General features: G+C 58.1%; 11 protein-coding genes across 11 annotated transcripts; 6 read left to right on the top strand and 5 right to left on the bottom strand.

The window, feature by feature from the left end:
- Positions 1-2616: 2616 nt before the first annotated feature.
- J7T54_006602 (uncharacterized protein) lies at positions 2617-3969 on the bottom strand (the record flags this gene model as incomplete). The annotated part of the gene is made up of 1 exon (XM_051503051.1): positions 2617-3969. One exon carries the CDS (start codon positions 3967-3969, stop codon positions 2617-2619), a length of 1353 nt encoding a protein of 450 aa, XP_051365413.1.
- Positions 3970-5769: 1800 nt separating this feature from the next.
- On the bottom strand, positions 5770-7780 carry J7T54_006601 (carotenoid oxygenase; the record flags this gene model as incomplete). The annotated part of the gene is made up of 2 exons (XM_051503050.1): positions 5770-7669; positions 7752-7780. 2 exons carry the CDS (start codon positions 7778-7780, stop codon positions 5770-5772), a joined length of 1929 nt encoding a protein of 642 aa, XP_051365412.1.
- Positions 7781-9005: 1225 nt separating this feature from the next.
- On the top strand, positions 9006-11725 carry J7T54_006600 (methionine synthase; the record flags this gene model as incomplete). The annotated part of the gene is made up of 3 exons (XM_051503049.1): positions 9006-9044; positions 9107-10017; positions 10468-11725. 3 exons carry the CDS (start codon positions 9006-9008, stop codon positions 11723-11725), a joined length of 2208 nt encoding a protein of 735 aa, XP_051365411.1.
- A 388-nt stretch (positions 11726-12113) lies between these two features.
- Positions 12114-13493, top strand: J7T54_006599 (uncharacterized protein; the record flags this gene model as incomplete). The annotated part of the gene is made up of 3 exons (XM_051503048.1): positions 12114-12308; positions 12368-13116; positions 13217-13493. 3 exons carry the CDS (start codon positions 12114-12116, stop codon positions 13491-13493), a joined length of 1221 nt encoding a protein of 406 aa, XP_051365410.1.
- An 88-nt stretch (positions 13494-13581) lies between these two features.
- On the bottom strand, positions 13582-14424 carry J7T54_006598 (uncharacterized protein; the record flags this gene model as incomplete). The annotated part of the gene is made up of 2 exons (XM_051503046.1): positions 13582-14233; positions 14312-14424. 2 exons carry the CDS (start codon positions 14422-14424, stop codon positions 13582-13584), a joined length of 765 nt encoding a protein of 254 aa, XP_051365409.1.
- Positions 14425-14900: 476 nt separating this feature from the next.
- Positions 14901-15170, top strand: J7T54_006597 (uncharacterized protein; the record flags this gene model as incomplete). The annotated part of the gene is made up of 1 exon (XM_051503045.1): positions 14901-15170. The coding sequence occupies one exon, from the start codon at positions 14901-14903 to the stop codon at positions 15168-15170; it is 270 nt and encodes an 89-aa protein (XP_051365408.1).
- Positions 15171-16134: 964 nt separating this feature from the next.
- J7T54_006596 (Protein YOP1) lies at positions 16135-17188 on the top strand (the record flags this gene model as incomplete). Its single annotated transcript, XM_051503044.1, has 2 exons — positions 16135-16163; positions 16246-17188. 2 exons carry the CDS (start codon positions 16135-16137, stop codon positions 17186-17188), a joined length of 972 nt encoding a protein of 323 aa, XP_051365407.1.
- Positions 17189-17527: 339 nt separating this feature from the next.
- J7T54_006595 (uncharacterized protein) lies at positions 17528-19271 on the bottom strand (the record flags this gene model as incomplete). The annotated part of the gene is made up of 5 exons (XM_051503043.1): positions 17528-17798; positions 17870-18480; positions 18896-18960; positions 19015-19046; positions 19156-19271. 5 exons carry the CDS (start codon positions 19269-19271, stop codon positions 17528-17530), a joined length of 1095 nt encoding a protein of 364 aa, XP_051365406.1.
- Positions 19272-19373: 102 nt separating this feature from the next.
- Positions 19374-21602, top strand: J7T54_006594 (Biotin--protein ligase-like protein; the record flags this gene model as incomplete). Its single annotated transcript, XM_051503042.1, has 5 exons — positions 19374-19416; positions 19495-20128; positions 20183-20743; positions 20792-21063; positions 21115-21602. 5 exons carry the CDS (start codon positions 19374-19376, stop codon positions 21600-21602), a joined length of 1998 nt encoding a protein of 665 aa, XP_051365405.1.
- A 320-nt stretch (positions 21603-21922) lies between these two features.
- On the bottom strand, positions 21923-22421 carry J7T54_006593 (uncharacterized protein; the record flags this gene model as incomplete). The annotated part of the gene is made up of 2 exons (XM_051503041.1): positions 21923-22342; positions 22419-22421. The coding sequence occupies 2 exons, from the start codon at positions 22419-22421 to the stop codon at positions 21923-21925; spliced, it is 423 nt and encodes a 140-aa protein (XP_051365404.1).
- A 560-nt stretch (positions 22422-22981) lies between these two features.
- Positions 22982-25081, top strand: J7T54_006592 (Rap1 GTPase-GDP dissociation stimulator 1-B-like protein; the record flags this gene model as incomplete). Its single annotated transcript, XM_051503040.1, has 3 exons — positions 22982-23198; positions 23252-23503; positions 23559-25081. 3 exons carry the CDS (start codon positions 22982-22984, stop codon positions 25079-25081), a joined length of 1992 nt encoding a protein of 663 aa, XP_051365403.1.
- Positions 25082-25172: the final 91 nt, after the last annotated feature.

The following is a 25172-nucleotide window of genomic DNA, read 5'->3' as shown; positions in this document are numbered from 1 at the left end:
TCCATCATTGGCTGCTTCCATGCAGAGCTCAGGCTGAGCTTTTGCCTTTCAGCTGGACATCACTCGCCACATGTGTGCGAATGACTGAATGGCTACGTGCAGTAGAGGCGATCGGGTCCTATCTTTGCACGAGCGCGAGCGCGAGCACGAGGGCGAGCACGGCTGCAGTTTCATCTTGAATACGCCTAGTGAAAACAAGGACAGCTAAGATAATAGCTGATGGCGTGACTCATTACCCTCCTCGAATGAGAAGGGCGTTGGCTCCTATAGAGCGCCTATTCGTCAGGACTAGATTCACGGACACTGTTGCCCCTCGTGCATTCGCTCACATGATCGTGCAGTGACTTTTCTCGTGGCAGGGGGTAATTAAAGTGATTCGTCGTTGTAGCAGACCCAGTAAGATACGAGTTGGTGATTTGGACATTATCAATGGTAGCGTCGACCGCCATGTTAAACAGCAGGCAGCGTCCAGTTGACGAGGACAATGTTGGTGACAACATGTGCAAGGAACACCTTTGCACACGGACGTGCACTTTTCTCACGCACAGTGCTTGAACCATTTGATTGGCGTTTTGTTTACGGGTACCAATATTGATTTCAGGCTGTCCATGAATTGCAGATGAACCGTGCACGTACAGGGTAAACACACTACAGAGAGTAGGGCTACCCTCGCTATAGCAGCACTTAGGAAGGTCTACTGCCGTCTGAATGGGATGGACTAATTCCCCTTATGAGCATGCTTCACATTGCCTTGTTCTTGACATTGATTCAACCACTGCCTGCCACCAAGGAGTCGTCACGGTGCGTGCGACGAAGGTTGTATTCACAAGTACACCTATAGCAAAGAAATGAAATGAAAAAAATTGGTCTAAGTGTAATGTTTTTTTGTTTTTGTTTTTCTTCATCAGAGCTCATTGCTGTCACGCCTCTTTCTAAAACGTCGCTGATCATAGCCCGATTCTAGAAACCACGGCTGTCGTAAATCGTGTGAGGTAAACACTCCCACCGCTCATCTTCGACAATATCCTCGTTTGTCGTCACTGCCGCTGCCATTGATACCCACGGGAGGTTCAGTATCGTCGTTGTGATAGCCCTTGTGCTTGCCGCGTTGACGTCTAGATTGAGTACAGGCTCGTATCGGAGTCACCTCCCGAGCCAGGAGACCTATTAGACTCCTCCGAAGCGCTGCCTGCCTCTTCTTTCGCGATGATAAATTCGAGGGACTGAATCACGGTCTCCTCACTGAAAGGCCCCGGCAGCTGGACACTTTGCTGGGCGTATGGAAGAGGAAACCACTGTTCTGGTGGGATAGCATGTACAGCCGCCGCAATGCTGTTCCAGATCTGGTCTTCACGTCGGCGAGCCCTGATCTGATGATTCGCTTTGATAAGCGCTTCCCTGTAAAGAGCTGGCTGCTGGAGAGAGTTGTAGACCACGGAGCGCCCGTTGGTCTCGACGATGAACCAGGTGCCACTATTGCACATCTGGCCGCTAGCAGACTGCAGCGTCTGTTGCGGAAGAGACATTGTACCCATATCCAAAAGACGTACGTTTGCTATGTAGTGGGTATAGACAGAGGGAAAGTGCTATGTTGTAATATGGACGTTGCCAGATGAGTAGTGGCATCTCGAGCTTGAAATGCGACCCTCTTATACATGAGCCTGAGAAGGACACCAAGTCAGCGCAAAGTCTAACCTTAATTTACCTGCGCACGAAAACATGGTTTGAAATAAAAGCGTTGAAAACTCTATAAAAACAGTAAGGTTCCGCATGGGCCCCTTTCCGAGACAATAGGCTCTCAAATTGGATTGACGCTGCGCTGCTTCACGCGTGACATGGGAGGCAACGAGCTACAGCAATAGACCAACGTAGTTCAAATAATGTGAATCCAAATGCATTGCTATGCCAATTGCTATGAGATGCAGCACAAGAACAGTCGTAATCGTAAATCCGCGCCTCCTCACAGAATGACCTCCAGGGATAAGGGCCGGGGCATGAATCGTCGTCGCAGGGTGCGGCATACTCGAACTCTTGAAGCTCAAAACCACCCACCAGGTTTCGGACGACTAGTTCATGATGGCATTGTCGGTTGGCCGGTCAGAGTCGCGGATAGGACCGTGCTTGGACGCACGAGTATACACGCTCCCAGAGCTCGGATCGGCTCCTGATGGAGTGCAATATGTGTTTGGATGAAATCGAAGTGGTTTTCGGGATACGTCCAGCCAGCCTCGTGTTCAATGTCATTGACGAGGAATTGTACATTTTCGGGGATCCAATCCGGCTGGATGGGAGAGATCCATGCTATGGAGCTCGAAGTCGGGGTAGCGCTGATCACTGGGGAGAAGTCAGGTTCATTGTTCAATCATCTTGCGTCTTCAAGCTCCTGGGGCCAACTGTTTGGGTCGGGTCTGCCAGGAGCCAGATCGTCAATCTTCAAACAAGAAGGAGAAGATCAGGTAGCATGTGCAAGGTATAGAATTCGAATTCACTATCAAATCAATATCCTCCTCAACTACCTATTACTGAAGCGAACACCAACATCACCCACTAGAGCTCGCCAGGTCCGCCGACCACAGCAGATTGCTCGCGTCCGAGACGAGACCGTCCATGCTTCCCTTACAGGAGGAAGGCCATGCCAGCGATGGCACCCATGCCCAGGGCGGGCAGGACCTTGCCAGAGCCGGCGACGGGGATGTCGCAGTGCGCACCAACGCACTTGTTCTCGCCGTAGTTGTCGCAGTGCTCACCGACGCACTTGTCCTGGCCGTAGTTGTCGCAGTGCTCACCAACGCACTTGACCTGGCCGGCGTTGTCGCCCTTGGCGGGAGGGGCCGTGGGGACGACAGCAGGGCAGTGGGCACCGTAGCACACGGGATCGGCGTGGGTGGGCTTGCGGGCAGGGGGCGCGGGGGTAGGGCAGTGCTCGCCGACACAGGCGGGCACAACCTTGCAGTCGTCACCCTTGCACTCGTACTTCTCGTAGCAGTGCTCGCCCTGGCAGGTCTCGTGGAGGCACTCGTCGCCGTGGCAGACCAGGTTCTTCTCGCACTCGTCACCGTAGCACTTGGCGGGGATGCAGTGGTCGCCGTAGCAGACGACCTTCTTGAGGCAATCATCGCCCTCGCAAGTGGGGTAGACACAATCGTCACCGTGGCAGACGACCTTCTTGTAGTACTCGTCGTCGGTGCAGACCTCGGGGTGGCAGACGTCACCCTCGCAGACGACGCGGTGCTTGGCGCAGTCGGTGCAGGCCAGCTGGGGAGCGCAGTAGTCACCGTAGCAGATCAGGACCTTCTCGTGCCAGACCTTGGCCTTGGAGGTGGGCTCGGGGCAGTACTCGGTGGTGTATGTTGTCGTGGTGACTTGGCCGATGGGGCAGTCGGTCACCTCGGGGGCGCAGGAGGTGATGGTGAGCGTGTCGGTGATGGTCTCGGTGATGGTGCTGGTACCGGTGGGGGCCGCGGTCATGGTGCCGGTGGGGACAGCGCCGCTGGTGACGGCAGAGTCGCGGAAGCGGATGTAGACGGAGAGCAGGACGGACAGGGGCACAGACTGGCGACGGGCGACGGCGCCGGCGCCGGCAAGGCCACCGCAGGCCTCGAGCTCATTGCCGGGGCAGGCGACGTCGCACTGCGAGTTGGCGACGCGCTGGGTGTCGTCGCTGTTGACCTCGTCACCGCAGTAGCAGTCGGTATTGTAGACGCCCATAAAGCGGCCGGGGCAGCTGGCGGCGCAGACATCAAGGCTCATCTCGTCGCTGGAGGCGATGAGCTCGAACGTGGGGAAGTTCTCGGACGAGGCCAGGCATCCGAAGAAGCGGAAGTCACCCAGCTGCTCGGGGAAGCCGGGGACGAGAGCGGTCTCGGTCGGGTTCGCACCGGACGAGGTGGTCGAGCTCCAGGTGAAGGTGGAGTTCTGGGCCAGAGCGACCTGGCCGAGGCCAAAGGCGAGAAGAGGTGTGTAACGCATGGCGACGGGTGTGTTGCCTCGGATCTAGAGTCCTAAAAAGAGTGTGGGGGAGGAACTTGAAAAGAGAGCTCTCGGGGTGAAACCTGAACGAGTGGAATCGAGGCTGTGCTGATGCTGTTGGTGATGAGAAGAAAAGGTGATGGTTTGATGGAAAGGCTCACCCTACTTTATACTTGGATGGCCCTCGTCTTCGACGCGTATCTGGACTCCAGTATTTGCTGTGAGGGTTCATCTTCGCCGTGTGCGCTATCTCTCTGGCGGCGTTGGAGAATGCAGCGCGTTCTTTGAGACATCAAGTGGTCGTAGCTGGGTGTTGAAGAATGCTGCTCGACGGGGCGAGCATGCTTTGTGGGGGCATGTCTCGGTGGCCGTTCCCTCGACAAGAAGGCCCGGAGAAGCTTGGCCGCTCGCAGCGGGAGCCATTGGATCTGGATCTAATATGCCCGTGGATTCCAATTTCCAAGACGAGCTATTGCTGTGTCTGGTGCTCTGGGCGTAGATGTTGTTGTCCCCCTCGTCGCGTGCCAACTTTGACGTGAGACAGCATCGCTTGAGCCGCCTAGAAGTATGGAGCCCCAATATAGGGCGTCCAAGCTAGGCCGCAATCCCTCGGTGCTTTTGTATCCCTCACATTCCATATTATCGATCCGGTCCAATCTACCTATCCCTGGAGGGAGTCTTCCGGCTGGCCATTTGGGAAATGAGGCCTCAAAGCGAGGTCATTCCATCGATCTTTGAGAGGACGTGTATGTGCCATGCTCGATCCAGGTCCACCGATACGCGAGAAGTGCGGTCAAGGATAGACGCTAGCATTTGATGGATTGGCGCGACAATGGTGTGCACAATGTGGTCCTGGGCACTGTGCACAATCGCAGTGTGAAGTGAAAGTTGAGGCTCCGCGTGTCGTTCAGGGGCGGCCGGCCGCCTGAAGGAGATGCCAGGGGTTTTAGTGGGTCACTCGCTCCCCTTTGAGGCTGGTGAATAATGGCTACCCTACGCACCGACTTCTGACCAGCGTGAGAAGGCCAGCTGCAAGTGATGTGATTTCAGATACATATATAGGATGAATTATGTCTAAACATGAGGTTGTACTTTGTTATTTACGATTATGCCCGTACTGCCTCTTGGTGCCATCCGTGGTTGAATATATTTGTAGATAATGTGTTGTTGAATACTTCTATGCAGAGGATACCGTCCATATCTGTTCGCAAGTAAATGACACACAGCCCGATCCGAATGTACAAGTAATAGTTATCATATTGACACTTTGTGAACGTAAAACAGATACACACACAATGTCACGCATAACCCAAGACCGAACGCTCTCGATCTGCTCAACACGATGAATAACGCTCCATACGGAGTAAACCATCGATTGACTTCACGTATTGACCAGACCCGGAAATTGTAGCTTTGCAGTGAACCGGAACAAGGCACAGACGCTCAGAATTCCTCAAAGGCTACAAAGACATTCCCCCCAAGCTTGCATGATCATGGACTCGTATGAAAATTATAGAACATGAAACGCCACCGCCGATGCTGACTCTCACGACACAAGATCAATCCCATCATCATGAGCGACATGATGTGGAAATCCCATTTCAATGTCAGACCGCGAAATTATGCCCCCGCATCTACAGACGCCGCATGGCATCCAACGCGCTGGATCGTGGTTTGTTGTTTTTTTGTTCCTGTTCCTGATCACTGGCATGCCATCTGAGACCCCACGACGGCGGCGTGCCCAAAACGGCCATAGATTGTAAACAAATTGACACCCAAAGGGGGACCGTCTCTGATAAGCTAGCCGAGCCAACGCTCCAGCCTATCTCGGACCTGGCCGACCAGGCTGTCCGCCGCCTTGGCCGCCGAAATCGCCCCGAGCGCCCGCACGCCCTCGTGCGGCCTCTGCCCTCGAATCTCGTCCTCGCTGAACCAGGCGCCGTGCAGGCCATACGGTACCCGCTGCGGCAGCTTGATCTTGGCCACAACGTCCTTCATGGTGCGCGCGTCGACGATCCACAGCTCACTCGTCGCGTCGTCGCCGGCCTTGTCCTGCGCGTCGAGCTGCGCCTCGTCAAATGCGTAGAAGAGCAGCCAGCCGTCGTCCTCGCGCCCGCCGTCCGTCGTCCGCGGCACGAAGCGCGGCTCCTGGGCGTACCAGCCCGGCGGCATCGCGAACAGCTGGATTGGGTCGTGGGGGTCTTTGCTGGCCACGACCTGCTGCACGTTCCTCGTGTCCACGCTGCCCTTGATGGTCTGCGGGGGTTTCTCGACGCCACGCGCAATGAGTGTCCGGACGTCGATTTTGGAGAGGTAATCAATCTTGGCGGCCTTGCCGAGCGCGACTGTGAACGACTTGGATGTCGTGCAGCCGTACACGTACCGGCACTCGCCCATGGCCCTGTCGGCGGCCACGACGGGGAACTCGAACGGGATGGCCGACAGGGCCCACTGGTGGCGGATCTGCACCTGGCTCTCGGAGAGCGGGAAGGCGTAGTAGTACAGCCTGCACTGCTCCTCCTCGGCGTACTCGGGCTGCACGGCCTTGACCTCGGGGCTGGCAATGTTGGCGGGGTTGAAAACCGTCGCGGCCGACGTCAGCCGGCAGGCCAGCAGGTTGACGACAGTGTCGCGTTGCATCGTGGCCTTGTTCATGAGGGTGGTCGTGTCCCAGCAGTTGGCCGTGTGGAAGATGAGGCAGGGGTTGGTCTCGAACCACTTGACCTGATGCGGCGCGTAGCGTGGGAAGACGCCGAAGCGAGACCGGCTGGACGAGTCGTAGTGTAAAGGCGGCAGGCCGCGCATCTGGTTCATCGGGTCGAGCACGAGCGGCAGGTCCATGATGACCGTGTGGTGCGAGGAGACGCCAAAGTCGTGCATCATCTTGGGTGACGAGATGCCTGGGACAGGCTGGTCGAATGTCGACGGAGGGGTTGCCTCCTTGGAGATGGACGGCTTGACAATGGAATATCGCACGTAGGGCTTTGCAAACGTCGAGTGGAAGGCGATGAGCTCCTTGCTCACGGGGTCGACCCTCGGATGCGCCGTCATCCACTCCCGCATGAATGCCATGGGGCCCTCGCCGCCAAAACCGCTGCGCTCGTCGGCGTCCTCCTCTCGCTGAGCCCGGCGTCCGTTGTACCAGCCAATGGTCTCGAGGGTGGGCAGAAGGAAGCGCAGCGGGGGGCCGCTCTCGCACGTGGCCAGGGCGCGACCGTCGTGGTAGACGACGTTTGTGTTGGCCACGCTGATCTTCCTGATGGTCGGACGTCCCGGGAAGCGCGACACCATGGCGAGGGCAACCGCGCGAAAGATGGACCACATGACATGTAGAAGCGCGCTGGCCGGGCTGACGAGCGTCGCGATGCTGGGCAGAAGGGGCCTGGCGAGGGACTGGTTGTGCTTTGCGTAGCAGTAGACGTCTGTGAGGAGGTACTGGTTCACGAAATGGGGCTCTATCGCCTCCACGCTGCCGCTGCCATCATCGGCGCGCTGGGTCCGGCGCTGGAAGAGAACGCCGGCGAGCATGCCGTCGCCGTCGAACCAGTGAGCGTCGCGCCCGAGGTCCTCGTTGGTGACGGGGTTGGCGCCATTGCGGACGTACTGGCCGCCGGCGAGGTCGAGCGGGATCTCGCCCTCGTAGGCGCACGGTGTGAGGGGCAGCGTCGAATGGATGGGCGCAAAGTTGCCAGAGAGGTAGCTGTCACGGAGCGTCAGTGGTGGAGGGCGAGATGTAGGAGACTCAGACGAGGGAGGGGTGAGGTCAGCAGAGGGCAACGTACGGATGGCGGGGCTTCTTGTCGTGAGGCATGATGGTTGGCTGGGATCACGGGCCCTCCCAACATAGGTAGGTGAGAGAGTGTGTGATGGAAAGGAATGCGCGTCAGACGGGTGAAGCTGCTGCGATCTCGAGAATGCACGTGGCAGCTAGCATGGCCGGCGTTGAAGGCTGATGCCGTGCCCGCCTTGCCTGCCTTGCTTGGTCTGATCGATCGCTGGATGACGCAGTTGAAGTGTCAGACACATGGGCGCGTCTGGACGTGGAGTGCCGGAACAAAGTGGGCAGCGCGTGTGCACATCCGGGAATAGATCCCTTGGAAGTTGGCCAGATGCAGTTGGTCTGGGACTGGACTCTGGGCTCGGCTCGGCTGGGCCCTCTTGGAAGTCTGGGGGAGACAGATCGAGAGTGTGGCCCGTCATCAGAGTTGATGCTCGATTGTGGTGGGTGAAGAAGGAGTGCAGGGTAAGCAGACCGCCATTCTCCTCCTGGGCGGGTAAGATCTCGGCATCGCCCTTCTCATGTCTCTCCCACACAACGCCCGGATGCTCGGTCGAGCCTCACGACACTATTGCCCGGCGCGGCACGACCTTCCGAGAAGCGCTCACGCGGCTTCGCAGATCGTGAAGTGATCTGGCCGGGCTATTCGCGAATAGTGTCCGCGTTCTCCATCCACACCATGCTGCTGTCATCCCTCACCATCGTCTGTCGCGACGCGCATCGATGACCACGCGCGCACCAAATGTGTCAAGTTGTCCAGGCCACGGCACGTCCAAGCCGAGAAGCACCAGTAAAATGGCATCCAGGTCCCCCTTTTCCCGTGCGGTAGCTCTGCAACGTGGTGCGGTTCTCGCCCGCGTCACCTGGTCTATTGACGGGAATCGATAATGGTGAGATCATACACTCTTACAGCCGGGCGCGCGCTAACTTGACCCTGGGCCCTCCCCGGGCGCCGAACGGTCTACGGTACATATCGGAGATAATCCTGACATCACCTTCGCCAGATGCGTTCTCGATGATGATTCCACACGCTAGTAGGGTCCGGCCGTTCGGCAGTCATCAATGCAGTGCGGGCCAGGCGAGGTGGCCGATATACATCGATACGCGGATGACATGGTGCTAGGTGGAGGTCGATGAGCGTGTATACGGACGTGTATATAACCTCGAGTTGTCGCACATTAGTCCTCGATCTGCCGGTCAGCCAGTCGGTCACAACCTCCAACACCACCCCAAAGACCTCAAGACATCAACCATCACCATGGGCAACGAAGCTCTGGACGTGAACCGCGTCGTCGCAGTAAGTCTCTCCTGCCTGCCTACCTGCCTTCCTGGTTGGTTGCCGCAGCTTACACCTCGCAGCCCCAGCCGGACCTGGGTATCACCACCCATGGCTCGGACTGGCTATACACCGTGTGCGCCATCATGTCCGTGTCCTGCCTCGCGACGGTCGCCCACTCCATGACCGTCCCGCACAGCCGACGCCTCTTCCACCAGATCACGGGCGTGCTGCTCCTCGTGGCCGCCATCGCCTACTTCAGCATGGCCTCCAACCTGGGCCAGGTGCCCATCCAGGCCGAGTTTGTGCGGCCCGGGTCGAGCCAGGTCGGCGCCGCGGGCACGCGCGAGATCTTTTACGCGCGCTACATTGACTGGTTCGTCACGACGCCGCTGCTGCTGACGGACCTGCTCCTCACGGCGGGCGTGCCCTGGTCGACCATCATGGCGACCATCCTGGCGGACGAGATCATGGTCGTCTGCGGCCTCATTGGCGCCCTGACCCAGACCCGGTACAAGTGGGGGTACTGGGTCTTTGGCATGTTCGCCTTCTTCTACGTCGTCTACAACATCCTCGTCGTCGGCCGTCGCGGCGCCACCGTGCTCGGCGGATGGGCGCGCACGACGTACTACGCGTGCGGCGTCCTGACCATCTTCCTGTGGTTCCTCTACCCCATCGCCTGGGGCGTCTGCGAGGGCGGCAACGTCATCCACCCGGACTCGGAGGCCATCTTCTACGGTGTCCTCGACGTCCTGGCCAAGCCCGTCTTCTCGGCCATCCTGCTCTACGGCCACACCAAGATTGACTTTGCCGCCCTAGGCCTGGGCGTGCGCGAGCCCGGGCACCCCAACGGTCATGCGCACCATGAGAAGGCGGCGATGGCCGGTTACCAGAACGGTGCGCACAGTGGTGCCTCGAATGCCTCGAATGGTGCTCACAATGGGGCGTCCAACGGTGCCTCGACAGCCAACGGTGCGCAGCCCCCCGTTGCGGCGTAAGTCACGCAGGCGCAAGTCACGCACGGGCGACTGGTAAAAGGCGACGGAACAAAACCAGGGGAGGTTCGAAAGGGTGGTGATGAATAGGACGGTTGCGACGTCGAGGCGTCGTAATTGCCGCGGTGGGCAGCAGCAGCAGCAATACCCGTTGACTCTAGTTGACACAGCAACACTTTTGAGCCTTCAAATATACATGATGAACATTATAAAAAAACACTCTAGGCTGAGCCTAGACCTTCCCGCCTCGTATTCCCCACCTGTCGCCGACAAGTCCGCCGACGTTGGCCATCTGCCGCGTCAAGATCCGGACCCCTCACAGCGTGAGGGGAGGATGGCGCGAGGCAAGTTGGAGGAAAACCGGCACCTGGTCTTTACCCAGCTATCTGTGGGGCGAGCCGGATATACTACACGTACAAGTATATATATATCGACGAACCTCATCGCAGTGGCGTCGCTGTGGCCGCTCTGGACAAGCCTCTCCGCTCCGTCACTCCGCATCCGCATCCGCATCCGCATCTTATCGCATCGCATCGCACAATGACACTCCCCTTCCACGCCGACCACATTGGATCGTTGATCCGGCCAGAGTCACTGGCCAACCCAGACCAGCAGGACCCGGACACTCTGGCGGCAGCGCAAAGGTCGGCCATCAAGGACATTGTCGACCTCCAGCGGGCCAACGGCATCCGCGCCCTGACGTCGGGCGAGTTTGACCGCAAGTACTACTGGTCCGGCTTCTTTGAGAACCTCGGGGGCTTCCGCGAGGTGAGCCCCGTGCCATGGGAGCTCGCACGTCTGTCGGCGCCCCCCATTGCGGCGCTCAAGAAGACGGGCCGCCAGTATCCCCATGCCGCCGTGTGCGAGGGCAAGATCACGTACGACAAGAGCCCCTACCTCGAGAGCTGGAAGATGCTCCGCGACAACCTGCCCGAGGCGGAGTGGAAGGAGTGCAAGTTCACCATGCCGCCGCCGTGCTACTTCCACCTGCGTCTCGCGCCGGGCAAGTGCTACGCCTCGTCGGCCTACGACTCGGACGAGGCCTTCTTCACCGACCTGGGCAGCGCGTACCGGCAGGAGATCAAGACGCTCCACGCGGCCGGTCTGCGCAACCTGCAGATTGACGACCCGACGCTCGCCTACTTCTGCTCCGAGGCCATGGTCGACAGCCTGCGCGGGGACGGCATCGACCCGGACAAGCTCTTTGACCTCTACCTCTGGGCGCACAACGAGTGCATCCGGGACCGGCCCGCCGACATGCACGTCGGCCTGCACATTTGCCGGGGCAACTTTTCAAAGTCCATGCACTTTAGCGAGGGCTCGTACGAGCGCATCGCCCAGCGCTTCTTCGAGACGCTCGACTACGACACCTTTTTCCTCGAGTACGACAACCCGCGCTCCGGCGGCTTCGAGCCTCTGCGCTTCCTGCCCCGGCACAAGAACGTCGTCCTCGGCGTCGTCACCACCAAGGCGCCCGAGCTCGAGGATCCAGAGGCCATCAAGGCCAAGGTCCTCGAGGCGGCCCGCATCATCGCCGACGGCCAGGGACGGACGGTCGAGGAGGCCATGGGCAGCATCGGCATCAGCCCCCAGTGCGGCTTTGCCAGCGTCGCCATTGGCGCGGACGGCATGACCGAGGACAAGATGGTGCAGAAGCTGAAGCTGGTCAAAGATGTCGCCAGCCAGCTCTGGCCAGGCCGTCACTAATCTCAATGATGATTCAAGGCTGTCGTCGTCATGCGCACGGAGAGTCTCCTCCGGCAGGCCGTGCAAGACACGACTGGAGTCTGGACCCCAGATCTTCTGCCCTCCCTCCCTCCCTCCCTCCCTCCAGGAAATAAATGCTGTGCCAATGGAATTACATCAATTGACAACTGCATGCATGCATGCATGCATTGATCCCCGCATTACATGATGAAGGGATCAATTTCTCGATTCCACTGTAACCAGAAATGCTCTCCCACACATCGACTGCGTCATTGCCCTCCAGTCTGGTGATTCATGATATGATCTCATCCCTATGTAAGGCGCACGCACGTCGAGCGTATGCACCTTGTGTGTGCTTGGACGGTTGTCTCGTGTAGTAGTACAAGATATGAATATTATCTGCCCACCTGCTGCTCGTCGTCGCATCTTCACTGTCAGACCTCCCTCGATTCATAGCATCTCACTGACTGCCATCGTCTCACGCAGCATCACCAACGCGCCTGGCCAACATCAGAACCAACAGCCCTTTCGCGACAACGACGGACAGGACGGCAAGATGGCGTCCGTCATTGACCAAGCAAAGGTACGCCCCCTTGCTCAGAGAACCCCCGATGCAGACGGCGAACGATGACTCCCTGTTAGAACACCCTGGCCGAGAACTTGGGCCACGGGGCCGACAAGCTCGCCACCCACAGTTTCTCCCTCGACCAGACCGCCGACCTCAGCGGCAAAGTCGCCGTCGTCACCGGAGGATCCCAGGGCATCGGCTATGGCGTCACCCACACCCTCCTCAGCCACAACGTGAGCAAGCTGTACATCCTGTCCACAGACGAGGAGGTCGTCCGGGGCGCCAAGGAGGCCATCGCCAAGGACATGGGCAAGGACGTCGCCGACCGCACCGCGTGGCTCCACTGCGACCTCAGCGACTGGAAGCAGGTCAAGGACGTGGCCGAGAAGATCAAGGCCAACGAGGAGCGACTCGACATTCTCATCAACAACGCCGGCCGCGGCATCATGACCTACCAGCTGACCGACTACGGCGTCGACAGGCACATGGCCATCAACCACATGGCGCACGTCATCCTCACGTCGCACCTGCTGCCCCTGATGAAGGAGACCGCCGAGAAGAAGGGCGCCACCGTCCGCATCACGAACCAGGCGAGCAACGTGCACGAGAGCGTGCCCAAGGATCTCAAGTTTGAGAGCCTGGACGACCTCAACCAGGACCTCGGCCCCAACACCCAGTACGGACGCTCCAAGCTCGCGGCCATCCTGTACGCCCGCTACTTCAACCGCAAGGTCACGCAGAACGGTCACCCCAACGTCCTGATGAACGCCACCCACCCGGGCATTGTGAGCTCCAAGATGAGCACCCAGGACATTCACGAGCCGTAAGTTCTCTCTCTCTCTCTCTCTCTTTCTCTGGACTTCAAAAAAAAAAAAAAAAAAAAAAAAAAAAAAAAAAGGGAAATTCGACTCACTCACCTACAGCTTCCCCCTCGGTGGCTACGCCATGTCCAAGGGCCTCGAGCTCTTCAAAAAGGACCAATTCGAGGGCGCCAAGAGCACCGTCTACGCCGCCACCCTCATCGACAGCTCGGGCAACTACATCTGCCCGCCGGCCGTCCCCGAGCCCGGCAGCGCCGCCTCGCAGGACGAGAAGCTGCAGGATAGCTTGATGGAGCTGACGCGAAAGGTGGTCATGGACAAGACAAAGCGCGAGTCGGCGGACCAGGGATGTCCCTTTGACGACCTGGTCCTGCACTAGACACCTAGACAAACAAAATGCATACAATTGGCACAAGAAGGCACGTTTCATTTGTCACTCGTATACTGTGCTAGACATGTCCAGCCCCTTATGCGTGGCACGAGGCCTCGCATCCAGTGCAGCCGGAGCCCGCCGTCTTGGTCGTCCCGCCAGACACGACAGCCGGACCGGGCGCCTTGTAGCTGCTCACGGGTGCGTACATGTTGAACAGAATACCCGGATCCTGCGCCGAGTAGGCACCGGGGAACTGGACGGTCGCGGGGGACGCGTTGCCGTTGCCGTCGACGGTGAGCTGGTAGCAGCTCATGTAGAGCTGGGCGCCGCCGACGCCGCCGGCGACGTGCAGGGCGATGACCTCGGCGCGGAGGAGGTAGTCGCCGGCGGGTGTGTCCTGGGGGATGGGCACGTCGACGAGGCCGCAGCACTTGTTCATGTCCTTGACACCCCAAAAGTCGTCGCTGCCCGAGTAGCCGCTCGGGTTCTTGGCCCAGCTGTCCTCGTAGATCTTGTACCAGCCGGTCGACCCGTCCGCGGTGGCGGCGTCGTCGACCCTTGTCAGGTAGACCATGACGGGGCCAAAGTGGTTGCCGCCAATGGCCTCGTTGGCGCAGCTCCGGTCGTTGGGCTGCTGGTGCATCTCGACGGTGACCGTGTCGCCGGCTGAGACGCCGCACTTGCCCTTGGCCGCCGCCGGGTTTGCGTTGCAGCGGACGGCGTTGCTTGAGACGTCCGTCACGGGGCTGTTGGAGGCGGGGAGACGGGCACAGGTCGAACCGTGAGACAGACATGCATGTTAGTTGGAGAGGCTAAGGCTTGACACGACAAGACTCATCTGATCCTCGCCGTTGATCCAGAGCTGCTGGAAGGTGGCATGGCCCATGGCCTGCGTGGCCGCCAGGGCCGCAAGGACGGAGAACTGGAAAGACTTCATGGTAGCTGGATTAGACTTGGTGGTGATGGGGAGCCAAGGACCGAAGAGAGAGAGGGAGCGTCAAGGGAAGCCATCTTTATACTCATCGATCTCTGCCCTGTAAGCCTCCATCCCCTCTCCCCCCCCCCCCCCCAAATCTATTGTCCGCTGTGAGAGACAGACGAATCGCAATGCCGACAAGACCAAGGCATCAGCATTACGGTCTGCAACAACCGATGGATGGGCTGGACGGTGTGAGATGGACGGGGTGCACGCCAAGACGTCGCAAACGGCACCTCCTCGTGAGATTCGCTTGACAAGCACGGTAGTGATTGGCAGCGACCTCGAATAGGACAATATATATGGCACCACATGCCGGGCTGGGGAGGTATCTCGGAGCCACAGGGTCCGGCAGCACGTGCCCCAGGAATACAGGATGCGACGTGAGACGACACCATGTACCAGGCTAGGTTGGCCGACTTGATAACTCCATCTCGATGCCCGGCGGGTGCTGTGACGGCGGTCTGTCCCCGATGGGCCAACGCCTTGTTCTGAACATGGTCCGCCGCGTGCTGGAGGGCATGATCCTGTTGAATCTGGCGAGTGTGTCGGTCTTTCGATTTGGCATTGTGCCTGAGACTCCTCACGTTGTTCTTGACCACTCCATCTCGCGCTTCAGCGCTGGTGCATCGTTCATTGAGGACGCCTGCTACAAGCTGTCCTCGACGTGCTCATGTCCGGACGAGACGGCATCAGCACAGCCTTGAGACAGAAAAGCAGCCTTGTTGCGATTCTTCATAGCTTAAGCCATCGAAGAAGGCAGAAGTGGAAGATGCGCACCGCAGGCTCAAGGCTGTCTGAGCCACTGCCATTGTCGTCGCGCTTCCGAGGCAAGCAGTCGTCGCGGGAGGCACAGGTGACAGCGCTTAGCGACGGCTGTGCATAAAGAGTCCCACTCTTGATCAAGGTACGGTAAGCGACGAATGGATGGATAAATGAGCTCACCTAGGTCTGGTCTGTCCTAGGTGAGACTCGAGAATACGCACGCAGGTGACGAGCACAGACGCGAGATCGAAACGTGACCAGCCCAGGCGCGCGTCACGCGACCTCAGCCAAGCTCGGCATCAGGCACTAACACCACGGGAGCATGATAGCACCGTCATCAACGTCAGGATAGTATAGTAAGCCTTCCCGTCTTACCGTTCTAGCTCAGCGCTGCTGTGAGCACCCTTGTATGTCTTTGATAACTTTGAACTCACTTGAATCTGCTTTGAAAAAGAAAAGAAAAAAAGCCTTGCCATGCGTTTCACTTGCTAGGCTGCTCTCTGCCCTCTCAAGGTGGTTGTGCAGGCAGTGACTGGAGTGGCCTATCCGCCTGAAGCCTAACGTGAAAGGAAGCCTCCAGGCACCGCATCCAGCGACGTGTCCCACTATTCGCATTGAGTTTGGCGCTAGAGACGCCCCTACCGGCTGCTACGGACGCTGCATATGCTACTGCTGCCTCCAGCCGCCCCGCCGCTAGATCTGATCTCATCCTGAGCGGAGCCATCGCGCGGTTGAGTGAAAGTGAACCTCGTGTCTGCATCACCTCACCTCACCTCACCTCACCTCACTTCACTTCACTTCACTTCACTTCACTAACAGCCTTGTCTTGCGTTGAACAGCTCGCGCAGTTTCAAATCTTAGATCCGCGTTGGGAGAGGCTCGCGCCTACAGAAGAACCCGCCCATCATGTTCGACCTCTTCGCCATGCTCCTCTCGTAAGTCGCCAGCTGCCCCGCCCCGCCAGCCGAATCCAGGGTCCTACTACATAGTCGCACAGCTGACAGATACCGAATGCAGCTCCGTCGCCTCTTTCCTCTTCCCCATCTTCGCCTCGTACAAGGCCCTCAAGACGTCGGATCCCGCCCAGCTGACCCCATGGCTCATGTACTGGGTCGTCTTCTCCGTCGCCCTGCTCGTCGAGTCGTGGCTCCTCCCCGTCCTCTCCTGGGTGCCCTTCTACGGCTACGCCAGGCTGCTCTTCCTGCTCTACCTCATCCTCCCCCAGACGCAGGGCGCGCGCATCATCTACGAGGAGCACGTCCACCCGTTCCTCCAGGACAATGAGGCCAGCATTGACGACTTTATCGCGTCCGCCCACGAGAGGCTCAAGACGGCCGGCCTCTCCTATCTGAAGCAGGCCATCGAACTGATCAAGACAAATGTCCTGGGCCTGCCACCGTCCCGAGAGCCCCCCGCACCACCTCAAACCGAGGCCACGTCCCCGCAAGGCTACACACAGTCTCTGCTCGCTCGGTTCAGCGTGCCCGCCGCCAAATGGACCGGGTCGGCCAACGCGGGCGCCGATGTGTACAACCTCCTGGCGAGTGCCGTGGCCGCCGCGGTCACGGCAGCCGGTCACTCCCGTGGCGCCGAGAACAGCATCATCCCACCCAACATGCAGTCCTCCGGCGAGAAGATAACCTTTATCGCCGCGCAGAGGGAGAAGCTCGCCACGCTCCTGTCAGCGCTGGACGCGGAAGCGCAGCAGCTGCAGACAGCCGACGCCCAAGCGCACCTCGACGCTGCCGACGAGGACGGCGAGCCGACGCAGCGACCACCCAGCGGGCTGAGCGCCCTGAGCAAGAGCCGCAGCGAGACGGACTTTGAGAAGATCGAGGCGGACAGCGAGGACGAGGCCTCTCTGCGCCGGCGACAGAACACGCCCGGCGGAGGCGGCTGGATGCCTTGGAGCTGGGGCGCGGCCCAAGATCCGGCAAAGAGCTCGGGAGTCGATCGGTAGGAAGGTCTGCAGCCCCAGTACTGGCGGGAGTATGGCGTTTTCGATTAGACTGTGGACGACGGTTGGGTTTTCACACAAACCTGGGAGGGGAGCCACAAACCCTGATATCACCATAGACTACCAGTCTTTTCCGGTAGAAATAGCTCTGTATCGTACAAGTAATATTACCAACCATGTCTATGTGCTCGCCTGTGGGGATTTTCCCCTCCCGTTAATGGTGACAATGAAATGATGGAGCGCTGCTGCTGCTGCTGCTGCTGGCCCCAATATGATGTACACGAATCGCGCGCCACGACGGATTCCACGCGTTTGCCGCCCAGACACCTGTGCGTGGGCTTCTCATTTGACCTTCTTCCAGGGGTACACGACCTCCACGGCCCCCTTTTTGTACCACAGTGTCCGCTTCTTCTTGGTCGTCGCGTGCTCGACCCAGACCTCCTGCATCTCGCTCTTCTTGAACTTGCGGATGAACTCGGGGTCCCACAGCTCCGAGCCGATCCCGAGGTCCTTGCAGCAGCGCATCAGGGCGTTGGACTTTGTGCCCTCCACCGAGGAGGGGAGCTGGTCGGGGCTGAAGTAGGCGTTCTCGCCCTGCGCCTGTGCGACGAATCTGATGGACCATGTTAGCGAGATTCTTAAAGAAAGAAGGACAGACACGCAGCCGCAGCGTGGTAGACTCACCGTCCCTGCGCAACGAGCGCGTACTCCCTCGTGACAATGTTGGACCCGACAATGGCCTCGCCACGCGGCGCCAGACCCCAGCCCATGGGTCCAAAAACCTCGTTCAACCGCCGCCTGTACTTGATCTCGGGCAGGTAGATGATCCCATCCGGCTTCACCTCAATGTCTGTGGTCGCGAGCGGCCGTGCCAGCGTGGCCGCCTGTTCCTTTGTCACCGGCGCGACGCCGAGGCCGTAGTAGCTCGTCGTCCAGTCAATCTCCTGCACAGCAGAGCTGCCTTCTGCCTGGCTTGGGTAGTGGAACGCTGCGTTGTGCTGCGCGGCGGCCGTCGGCCGTGGGGTGGACTTTGCGCTGGCTTTGGAGGTGAATGCGGGGGGGCGCGGGGCGCGTGTGCTGTGCTTGGTGCTGTCGGCGTCTTTCGTCTCGGCCGTTGCCTTGGTCGTCACAGAGGAGGCTTCGTCGTTCGTGTCCTTGCTTGTCGCGTAGGAGCGCGCGCGCTGGGCGGGCGTCTGCTGCCAGGCCGCGTTGGATGCAGCACAAGCTCGACGTGCCGCCTGGCGAGGAGCGGCCTGGACGGCTCTTCGGAGAGGGAACATGGCCGCGACGCTGAGCTGGGCTTGTAAACGTTTGGCTTGGTGTGCCGAGACGGAGGAGCTATGAAGGCTGGATCAAATGGATGGATGGATGGAGCTTCGACTTTTCGTGACGGGATTCGGGGTCTTTTCTTTGCAGGGATGCCAATCAGAGCCCTCAGTGACCTGCTCGTTATCCACTTTAAAGAGTCCTCTATGGTTATTTTATATATGAAACAAGTGAATGCAGCGCTGGTTCGAATACATGTACATTTATGATACACCTTGGTTTGCAGATGGGAGTGAATATTGCTACAGGTTGTCCGGGGCGACCGTCTCAAGCGTCTCTGCTGGCGGTGCGCTCCTCGTTGCCATGACGCTTCCAACACTCCTTGAACTCTTCCATCTGGCTTGTCAATATTGCGAGGACAGAATTGATCCATGGTGTACTGACCTCCTTGGCGCAAGCTCTCCAGTCCTTCTTCTCGTAGTAGCAGTCCGTCATCTTGGCATTCTCGACTGCCTCGCGTGAGCCACTGTGCTTTTTCAAGGAAGCTCGTCTTGATCACGTACCCGAGCAGCCCGTGCTGAAGATGCGTTTGTCCCTATCTCGGCTGTCAGCGGCTATGGCTGCCCTTGACCCGCGTACCCTTGTGTTCCACGTATCTGTTGAGGGTGGGAAACTCGTGTGTTGGGGCTTCCGCTTCCACTCACCACTCATCCGGCTCGTCGTCTTCTTCCACTGGCTTCGTCGCAGCAATACTATTCTTGTCATCCTGTATCGATCCTGAGGTATTTTTCTCCTCTGCTTGCGAGTTTTGTGTCCCCATTGTGTGAATTGGGTATGTTGTTGTAGGAAGGGTGTGTGCTACGATTGCGAAGGTAAGGTAAAATTGATTTACCTGACCTACCTGATAGTCCCGGGTAACGGGATGCAGTCCTCCCACTTGACTCACCAAACACAACAAGATGCCAGTCAGAAAACTCAACGTGCTGGTCTATATAGGCAAGTCGTAATGAAATTCTGGCCCGCATTGTGTTAATGCCATGTAGGACCTGGTGCGTCAACCGAGTCCGTCCGCCACTGCACCTTCACCCTGCGGCAGCTCCTGACGCCCAACTACGCTGTCATCCCCATCACCGAGGCCACCCTCCTCAAAGAACCGTGGGCGTCGACGTGTGCGCTTCTTGTGTTCCCAGGTGGCGCAGATCTGGGCTACTGCAAAGTGCTCAACGGTGAGGGCAACAGGCGCATCTCGGACTTCCTACGTCGCGGCGGGTCGTACCTGGGCTTCTGCGCAGGCGGCTACTATGGCAGTGGCCGATGTGAGTTTGAAGTCGGCGATCCTCACCTCGAGGTGATAGGCAGACGCGAGCTGGCATTCTTCCCAGGCACCTGTCGAGGTGCAGCATTCAAGGGATTTGACTATAAGAGTGAAAAGGGCGCGAGGGCTATCAAGCTGAGGATAGGAAAAGACATGTTCTCCGATGACGTGCCTCAGAGGATCACATCGTACTTCAATGGAGGTGGTGTTTTCGTTGACGCAAAGAGCTTCGGCCCAAGCAAAGTCCAGGTCCTTGCCCAGTACGAGGATGAGCTGGATGTGGATGGAAGCGATGGCAAGGCAGCCGTCGTGCTCTGCAACGTTGGTCAGGGTAAAGCCGCGCTTATGGGACCACATCCAGAGTACGTTCCCCGAGGTGCATGCACCCATATGTGTGTCGCTGACGGATGATGCAGATTTGCAGCTATCAATCTCGACCCCAACACGGATCTCCCAGGATACAAAGATCTCATAGCCAGACTCGCAGAGGACGACCGAGCACGAATCGCATTTGTCAAATCCTGTCTGGAGAAGCTCGGCCTTCAACCAAACGATGCCGTCGTTACAGTTCCAGAGCTGTCGGATTTCTACCTGACCTCAGCCAACAACGCTGATGTGATTGAGCTCCTCTACGCATGGAACCCGATCCTGGAGAGGGAAGATGGAGCCGAGTTTATCAAAGGAGAATCTGACATCTTCCGTATCGAGACTGCCCAGGAGGCGCTCAACATGTCCGAGATCAAGGACTCACTTCCTCACAATGACCATCCACAAGACAAGCCCGAGTCACCCCTGGTGAAGAAGATCATTGTCCACGAATCGGGGCTGCCATCGTCCAAGGAAACACCCAGATGGGATTTCAAGCGCTTTTACGACAATCTTCGACGTTACCAGGTGATGGAGAACGACGCAAACACTTGGGGGACCACTCTCATGTACGGCGATGTGGTCACCAGCACAGTCACGCTCTTGGAACAGTAAGTCTTCCCAGCATGACACACAACGGCCCGTCTCACCGCGTCCAGAAATCCAAAGCTTCTTTCCAAACTACCGCATGGCTTCACGTTGGCGGCGACAACCCAGACTGCTGGTCGTGGTCGCGGCGCCAATGTCTGGATCGCGCCCCCCGGGATGCTCATCTTCTCAACCATTATCAACCACCCGGCGCACCTGGCGGCGAGCCGCCCTATCATCTTTATCCAGTACATCACCGCCATAGCCATCGTCGAGGCCATCCAATCGTATGAACAGGGCTATGAGAAGCTTCCGGTGAAGATCAAGTGGCCGAATGACATATGTAAGGTCTTGCCCATAATGGCGGTGCAGAAACAACGCTGACGGCCACTAGATGCCTTGGATCCCTCGCAGGGCGACTCCGGAGAGTATGTCAAGATTGGTGGCTTCCTGACCCAATGTTCCTACTTTGATGGCGCGTACCAGGTCATCCTGGGTATCGGCATCAACACAACCAATTCTCGCCCCACAACATCCATCAAAGATCTCCTGCCCCAAGGCGCGCCCCCTGTTCACGTCGAGACCTTGCTGGCTCGCGTCCTCACGCGGCTGGAAGCGCTGCATGCGCAATGGATTCGACAAGGGTTCACGGAGGAGATGGAGTCAAGGTACTACCGCAGCTGGCTACACACCGGGCAACTCGTCACCTTGGAGCAGTACGGCGGTGCCAATGCGCGCGTTCTCGGCATCACCGGCGACTGGGGCCTGCTGCGCGTCGAGGAGGTCGACGGGCAAGGTCGGGGGACCGGCAAGATGTGGGCGCTGCAAAGCGACGAGAACAGTTTCGACTATTGGAAAGGTCTCATGAGACGGAAGATATAGTCGGACGGCAGTGCGCCCTCCTATCGAATAAAAGTATCAGAGAAGACGGAACATGAACAAAAGGTCTAGATCATATACATTAGGCCATCTCTCGAATGATACCAGTCAGTGTCCATCTTTCTTTTTCTTGTTCTTAGCCCAGCCGCCCGCTCATCAGCAACTCGATGATGCCTTGTGTCCAAATAAACGCCGTGCCATGCCGCAGTCGAGTGAAGATGTACATGTACAAGTGATACAAAAGGGGGATCTCTTTCCTCCCGTTTTCCCCCAACCGCTCTGCGCCTCTTCGTTTCGGAGATGCCGTGGATTCTGGTGCACGTTCACCGGTCCTTATACATCTTGGGTTTGAAGCCTTCCTTCACCTCGGCCTCTTGTTCGACTTTCTCTCGTATCGGCCCCATCTCCCTCTCGATGCGCTCCTTGGCCCTCACAATTTTGCTCTGTAGGTAGAAACTCCCGCCCTTGGCTGGATCATTCGTGTCGAAGAGCTTCTTGTATCGCTCGAGCACTGATTCGATATCGGCCTGCCCGCCGGCCGGCGGCTTGACGTTGAGGATCTTGCAGGCCTCGTCGAGGGTCATGTTGCCTGTCAGCGACGCGGCGCCCGATGTCGGGTTGCCATTCTTGGCCTGGGCGCGCTGGTAGGCGGACGCGGCCTGCGCTTGCTTGTATGCGGCGACAAAGGAGCGTCCGAGGATGCGGGAGCCGGTGAGGAAGGCAGTGATGACGAACTTGTGCGCCTGCTGTCGTGTTAGACGTCGATGCACGTGGAGGTGCTGCTGGCCTGCCAAAAGTCAGGGTTTCGCGTGGACTGACCATGATAAAAAATATGTACAGGCGTTTACGCCGTGTGTATATTGAGGCAAGCCCCTGGGATGGCTGTGGGAGATGGAATAGGGACGTGAGGTTGACGAGGCTAAGGGTTGGATCGTGGAGATGGCGTGCGTGCTCATCGATTTTTCGTCTGTCTCTCTGCGACGCGGCGGTCGTTCCCGAAGCGCGGGATTGGGGAAGATTTCCATCCGTGCCGAGAATTCCCCGGCGACCCGGGCTTGGCTTCACCGAGGCTTCACCGAGCGCATCAGCTTCTCATTAGTCGCCTACCCTATGGCAGGTATACAGCTTTCTGAGAAGCCTCTCCCTTTGATGTCAAGAGCTGCGAAAGACTGTATCGAGACTTATTGTCTTTTTTCTTGCAAGAGCTCTTTTGTTGGATGCTAGGGAGTAACACGTCCGCAGGGACGAATGTCACGGTGCACGATAATGGCTGAGAACTGTTTCAACGCAGCCCCTCCTTAATCAGCACATCCTACATGTATTCGTGTTGACATCGAACTTGACTGATCAGCCATTCTTGTCAACTTCATGACGCTTTGACCATGATGCTTTCGGCGGCTGAGATTGAAGACTTGTTAGCCAACAATGGCAGTGGTCTTACGCCCGACGAGTACGATGAGCAGCCAGAAACTGAGGATGTGATGAAAAACCGAGCGACACTCCTCACACCTGTCCTCGAGACGTGCCGGCAACTATGGGACGCCAAATCTGACGATCTGAAGCTGGTGGCCCAGAGGCTGGGAGACGGAAGTCGGGATGGTATGAGACCTGGAGCTGAGCTGCCGCGGCGACGACTTGCTAAGTACCCTTAGTGGCCTGGCGTATTGCCTTTGGAGAGTCGGGGATTCTGAACTTCTTCCTCGAAATCAATGCTGCAAAGTCCTTGTCCCCAGACTTGCAGCTACATACCCTCCGACTCGTCGGCAACTCGTGCGCCGATACCGACCAGAACAGGGCTAGGGTGGTCGGAGCCAATCTCTTCAAGCCCATCATGGACCTGCTCGAAGACGAGAGCCTTACTCCAGTCGTGGTTCCCGTTCTGTACAACATCGTTGTTGACTACGGTAGGTGTTCCTCACGTTGGACCAGATATGGCCTGCTAAGACTCTCAAGAACCAGCACAGCTCCATGCATCCCAGGCGAACCTCAGTGCGGCGCTGATCGGCCGTCTCGCTGGGCCCAGCATCGATGAGTTTGCCCAGCTAGTCACATACATGTGTAAGACACTGGTTCTCATTGGTGGCCAGGACGGCGAGGCAACACGAGCAGACCCGTCAACGGTTCGCGTGCTGCTAGGATTGGCCACCCACGAGCCATTCTCAAGCGACATTGAGGACTTTGCCATTCTCACATCCGCAGCGGCCGCCTACCTCAGCATGGAGGAGTTTCAAGTCAGACTGATCAGTGACGGCCAGCTGCCCCTTCTCCTCCGTGCCACCAAGCACGCAAACACAGTGTTTAGTGATGTGCAGGACGAAGAAGGCGAAGACTTGACTGCTTTACTGAAAGCTATGCGCTCAACTTTCCAGCAGACTCTGGCGGACGTCACAGCACAGGATATCTTCTTGAAACAGCACCCCCTCAACGATCCCGTGTCGTCCGAGTTGTTCAGCTGGCTGAACGGGGCTAATCGGCCTCTACGATCGGCAGCATGTCTTTCTCTGGGTAATCTCTGTCGATCAGACGCAACTTCAAAGGCAATGGTGCAGGAGCACAAAGCCCACGAACCGCTCATCAGACTGATTGCAGACCCAGACGCAAGAGATGCTCAAGAGCTGCACGCTGCATTGTCTTTCCTCAAAAACATGGCTATTCCTATTGACAACAAGTCCGTGCTCGTGGATGTTCTGGAGCCAGCCTGCGTTCCTCGTGTACTGGCGCTAGACAGCATGCCTCAGGTGCAATTCGCGGCCGTGTCACTGATCAGGCTACTCCTCATCAACTCACCGAATAACGCCGAAGCAATCTGCAGCCGCTGGCGAAATGCTGGCCAGACCGATGAGTCTCAGCCGGACACTGTCCAAAAGTTGGCCGAATTGTTCAAACGCTCGGACACAGAGCCTGTGAAGATGGAGATTGCCCGAGGCATACTGGGACTATGCCGAGTTGTGCAGTCGCAACCTGTCCAGTCTGTCCTGAAAGACATTGCAGAAGCCAACAATGTTCACGACGACGAAGAGTTGAGGGAGCGATTCTGGAAGAGGTACGACTTTACAGAGCCTTTGGTTTACTTGGTAGCCCAAACCAAGTGGCCATCTGTTCGCTCGGAAGCGTGGTTTGTGTTTGCACTCATCTGCCGCTCGCAGGGAGGCGGCCGAGCCCTCTCCAAGGCCCTGGAGGACGAGAAGGCTTTCAGCTCGCTGACAGAGGCAGTGACTGGGGAACAATGTGTGGTGACAGACGTGTCCGAGGAGGCGCCCACGGACGCCGGGCTCGTACCAGGCGGGACATCGTTGCAGCTCGAACCGCAGCAAATCGACCCTGCACGCCAATCGGACATGGCACGCGTGGATAGGGAGAACGCCGTTGTCATGTGTCAGGAGCTCTTGAAGCATCAGCCCGAGGACTGGCCTCGACGAGGCGCTCTGCAAGCACTCGCCAGTCAAGGCACCCGCAAAATTGTAGAAGGCAAAAGTTCATAGACATCAAATGAAGCATGCACGCATGGATCCCGAGGACTTTCATTCGTTATTCCATTGACCCTGAAATACAGAGCAGGCCGGTGATCATGCT

This window comes from Emericellopsis cladophorae, assembly GCF_022114955.1.
Source record: "Emericellopsis cladophorae strain MUM 19.33 chromosome Unknown NODE_4_length_1054762_cov_117_872525, whole genome shotgun sequence".
Classification (NCBI taxonomy): Eukaryota; Fungi; Ascomycota; class Sordariomycetes; order Hypocreales; family Bionectriaceae; genus Emericellopsis; species Emericellopsis cladophorae.
Note: the sequence above shows the minus strand (reverse complement) of the source record. Positions and strands in the feature narration are given on the sequence as shown.